This window comes from Ixodes scapularis, unplaced genomic scaffold, assembly GCF_016920785.2.
Source record: "Ixodes scapularis isolate PalLabHiFi unplaced genomic scaffold, ASM1692078v2 PGA_scaffold3__209_contigs__length_174095766, whole genome shotgun sequence".
Taxonomy (NCBI): Eukaryota; Metazoa; Arthropoda; class Arachnida; order Ixodida; family Ixodidae; genus Ixodes; species Ixodes scapularis.
This window is the reverse complement of record NW_024609868.1, coordinates 31472637-31477277: the sequence shown is the minus strand read 5'-3', so window position 1 is coordinate 31477277 and position 4641 is coordinate 31472637. Positions and strand designations below refer to the sequence as shown.

Genomic DNA, 4641 nt, shown 5'->3' with positions numbered 1-4641 from the left:
ATATGATTGATATTGTTGTGTATGTAGAAAGCAATGTAACAGGTACCCATTCGCAACACCAGGGTGCGCTGGTCTTTGCCCTGTAAAGTGTGCCTTTGCCATATTAAATTTATTCTTTGTGTGCTGTTCCTCTGAGTGGGAGCTTCTGTTCTTTGGCGCTTCGGCGCGACACAACAAAGGCGACGAGGCTCGGATAGAAGATCGAACGAACCGAGTGACAACGTGGCAAATAGCACAATGCCGAAATTCACGGAGTTCAAGCCGGAGGAGGGCGACGTCGACGAGTATCTCGAACGCTTCGAGATTTTCCTACGTGTGAACGCTGTCAAGACGGAAGACAAGACCGTGACGCTGCTGAACTACATCGGGAAAGCGTCGTACCAGGTTCTGAAAACCTTGCTCGTCCCAGACTCGCCGGTATCGAAATCGTACAACGTACTTTTCGAGGTCATGAAACGCCACTACGCGCCCAAGCGCTTAGTTATTGCAGAGCGCACGAAGTTCCATTGGAGAAATCAAGAGGTCGGCGAGAGCCTAGCGGACTTCTCCTTGGCTATCAAGAAGCTCGCCCAGACATGCGCGTTCAAGGACTACCTCGACCAGGCTCTTCGGGACCGACTCGTGGCTAGGTGTCGCGACCCTGAGGTACAGCGGACACTCATCCAGCTCGACGACGATTACTTCGACGAAGTTCTGAAGGTGGGCCTGGCCAAAGAGCTTTCTCTGCGCAAAACGGACGAGATACGACAGCCCGGCGTTCCGGACTTAATGGACGTGCACCGCGTTCAAGGTGAGGGTGAAGGACACTCCAGGCGTCCACCTTCCGCCACTGCATCCGCCACTGCAGAAAATGGTGGCCCAGGGCATTCTGAGGCCTGTAAAAAGTAGTGAATGGGCAACACCCCTCGTTGTGGTTCCCAAGTCAGGGGGTAAAGTTCGCACCTGTGGTGACTACAGTGTGTCCGTAAACCCAAAGGCGACGGTGGATCACTACCCGTTACCGAGGGTAGATGAGGTATTCAACAACTTTCGGGAGTGTGGCATCTTCGCTATTTTGGACCTAAAGACTGCATACTTGCAGTTAGCCCTTGACGAAGCGTCTCGGAACAGCTCACAGTGACCACTCACCTAGGATTGTTCGAGTTTTTACGTATGCCTTACGGAGTCTCAAGCGCACCAGCAATTTTCCAGAGTGTAATGGATAATAATTTGTTGGGCCTAACCATGGTAGCGTGCTATCTTGACGATGTACTGGTGGGTGGCGTAGACCAAAATGACAGCAACCAGAGAGTCTTGGAAGTGTTGAAACGTTTTCAGGAACATGGACTTTGTGTGAAGAAGGACAAGTGTAAATTTTTTGTACCCGAAGTCCGTTACTTTGGATACTTGTTGAGCTACCAGGGTTTGAAGCCATGCCCTGAGAAGGTAGAGGCTATTAAAACGGCACCCGCACCGAGTAACGTGACGGAGGTTAAGGCATTTGTGGGCTGCTAGCTTTTTATGCTCGTTTCCTCCCAGACTTAGCTGCCACACTGGGACCTTTGTATAAACTCTTGAAGAAAGACAAGAAGTGGCATTGGTCGGAAGAATGCCAACAAGCTGTAGACAGAATAAAAGATGAATTGGTACAGTGCTGAATTGGTACAGTCCTCTACGACCCTAGTCTACAACTTCGAGCGACGGCCGACGCATCCAGCTACGGCCTCGGAGCAGTCTTAACCCAAGACATGGGAAACGGGGACTACGAACCAGTGGAGTTTGCGTCCAGGACGCTTACTGTGGCTGAACAGAACTACGCCCAAGTGGAAAGAGAAGCCTTGGCACTCATATTTGCGGTCAAGAAATTCCACAGGTATCTCTTTGGGCGTTCGATGACCCTAGTAACAGACCACTACCCGCTAACGTCGATACTGGGACCTAAGTATTCTACAACAGCCATAGCTGCTGCGAGGATCCAGAGGTGGCGCTTGTTACTTGCAGAGTACAGCTTCAAGATCCTGTACCGCAAGGGCGGGGAACTCGGGGATGCTGATGCCCTATCGAGACTTCCTCTGAAGACAACTGTGGGAGAAGAAAGTATGTTGAAATATTTTTCACCCACAGAGCAACCGCTTCTTTCAAGTTCCGATGTGGGGAAGGAGACCCTCAGCGACCCCTTGCTGCGACGTGTCCTTGAACACAACAAGAGAGGTTGGCCAACATCCGTGCAAGATCCAGGGTTGCAACCTTCTGGCAGAGGCGGGAGATGCTGTCAACGGACCAGGATTGCCTACTATGGAGAATTAGAGTCGTGATTCCACAGGCACTACAGGCTGCGGTCCTCAAGAGCCTGCATGAAGAACATCCAAAAATGGTGCGTATGAAACATCTTGCGAGAGGGCATGTGTGCTGGCCCGGAATCGACGCCATGATCGAGAACAAGGTGCAGTCGTACGAGATCTGCCAAGCGGTTCAAAACGACGTTCTTCCAGTACCACTCCAGCCATGAAAGATGACCTCGCGGGTCTTCGAACGTATTAATTTGGACTTTGCAACCAAGTCGGGAACCAACCTGTTTGTTTTGGTTGACAGTTTTTCTAAATGGGTTGAGGTCCTGCCCATGTCTTCCACAACCACACCCCAGACAGTCGAGAAACTTATGGCTGTCTCCGCACAGTTTCGACTACCCGAAGAAGTGGTGACTGATGGAGGCCCCCAGTTTCGAAGTGAGGAGTTCAAGAACTTCTTGAAGGATCAAGGAGTGGTGCACACCATGACGCCACCCTACCACCCGGCTTCGAATGGCGCCGCGGAGAAGGCTGTGCAAACAGTTAAGTGAGCGCTGCTCAAGCAAGTACTTGAAGACGACCTCTGAGGGAAGAGCCGGAATATCCAGGAGAAGTTGTCGTGTTTCCTACTTGCCTACCGGATGACACCACACACAAATATTGGGAAGGCCCCTGCAGAGCTGTTCCTGGAATGGCTTCCGCGGACCCGACTGTCGCAGCTCAAGCCAGGTGCAACGTCCCTTCCACGACGAGAGAAGCAGAACAAGAAAAAGGAGCTGGCAGACAAGCGCAGAGGTCAACGAAACTCCTTCAAGTGGGCGACAGAGTTTGGGTCAGGTATGTGAGGGGGAGAGAGTACACTGGACTAAAGGAATTTAAAAGAAAGCAGGGGGATCGGTAGCCCAGTGGTCTAGCGCACACCAGCTCGGAGCACGTGGAGCGAAAGCTCGCGCTGCAGAACCCAGGGATCCTGGGTTCGAGCCCCACCCCTGCCCGTTTCAATCTGGATGAGCATCGTACCGGCGTGCGGTCGTGTATCACCACTGCGTGGTGCACGTTAAAGACCCCAGGCTAGCGGTTTGTACCGCACTGGCTAAATTTCTAATCTACAGCTGGGAGACTCGTCGCCCCTGTGAGGCAGACCAAGTTCTAGGTTGTATAAACACACACACAACCCAATTTTTTTTAAAGAAAGCAATTAGTCGGGGTACATACCTGGCGCGGGTGGCTAACCACATTCGTTATATGCATGCTGATCACTCGCGCTTTCGAAGTGAGGGCTCGTCCCGATCAGCCTCTTCGGAGAGTGGATCGAGTGAGAGTGTTAACGAACCGGGCGAATATGAGGTGCCTATGCCACCGCATGCTGATAGTAACATAGCTGCTCAGGAAGTTCGACGATCGAGCAGAGCTCGACGTCTTCCAAATAGACTAGTGTACTAGTGTTCGTTTATGTAAGTGTGGAGGACTGTTGTGTATGTATAAAGCAATGTAACAGGTACCCATTCGCACCACCAGGGTGCGCTGGTCTTTGCCCTGTAAAGTGTGTCTTCGCCATATTAAATTTGTTCTTTGTGTGCTGTTCCTCTGACTGGGAACTTCTTTTCTTTGGCGCTTCGGCGCGATACAACAGATATTATCTAATAATTATATTTAGCATGCTTAAAAATACTAATGATTATACTTCCAGTCATAAACTAATTAATTTTAATAATGTTCGTCCCCACCTCTCCTAGTCGCGCTTCAATCGCATCCTTCCCGTGACCCTCCAGGTCGATGTCGCTGGCGATTTGTTTTGAACCGCTTTTTGGCCGAAGCTTCGCTATCCATGTACATACATATACGTTGGAACCGCTCCGTTGGGGAAGGCATCGGGTGGAAATAGGGATAGCAGACGACACGAAACAACGCTACGTCCTTCGGATTGTGAAAGACTCGCGGAGAAGCGGCTACGCGAACCGGCTTCCGCGTTGCCATGGCACCGCAACGTCACTAACGACGCCACCTCCCATTGGCTCCTTTCTTCTGCGTTGAGGAGCGGCGCGCTCTGAACCGTGCAAAGAGCGGTTCGCTCTGCGGCGCTGTACGTCGCGCCACTGAAGCCGAAAACTGGTTTTGATCGGCAGCCGGCCGCGCCGACCGTCGCGCCGCATGCCTCCGCGACGCCAATGTGGCCGTGCCTTAAAGGGGCCCTGCAGTCATATTTAAGCGTCTACCTTTTTTGCGGTTTCCACGTCTCTTGGGGTTCGGGCAAGCCAGCGGGCACGGAGAGAGTAACTAAATATCAGTGCGTCATATTTCAACCGGACGACGCGGAAACCACCTCCACCGACGAGGGCGACCCGCGGTACCGAAAGCGCGCAAAATGTGACGT

The 4641-nt window shown here is 52.0% G+C and overlaps 1 protein-coding gene across 1 annotated transcript; it reads left to right on the top strand.

The window, feature by feature from the left end:
* The first annotated feature begins 237 nt into the window (after nt 1-237).
* LOC120839648 lies at nt 238-888 on the top strand. The gene has a single exon (XM_040209954.1). It carries the CDS (start codon nt 238-240, stop codon nt 886-888), a length of 651 nt encoding a protein of 216 aa, XP_040065888.1.
* The last annotated feature ends 3753 nt before the right edge of the window (nt 889-4641 follow it).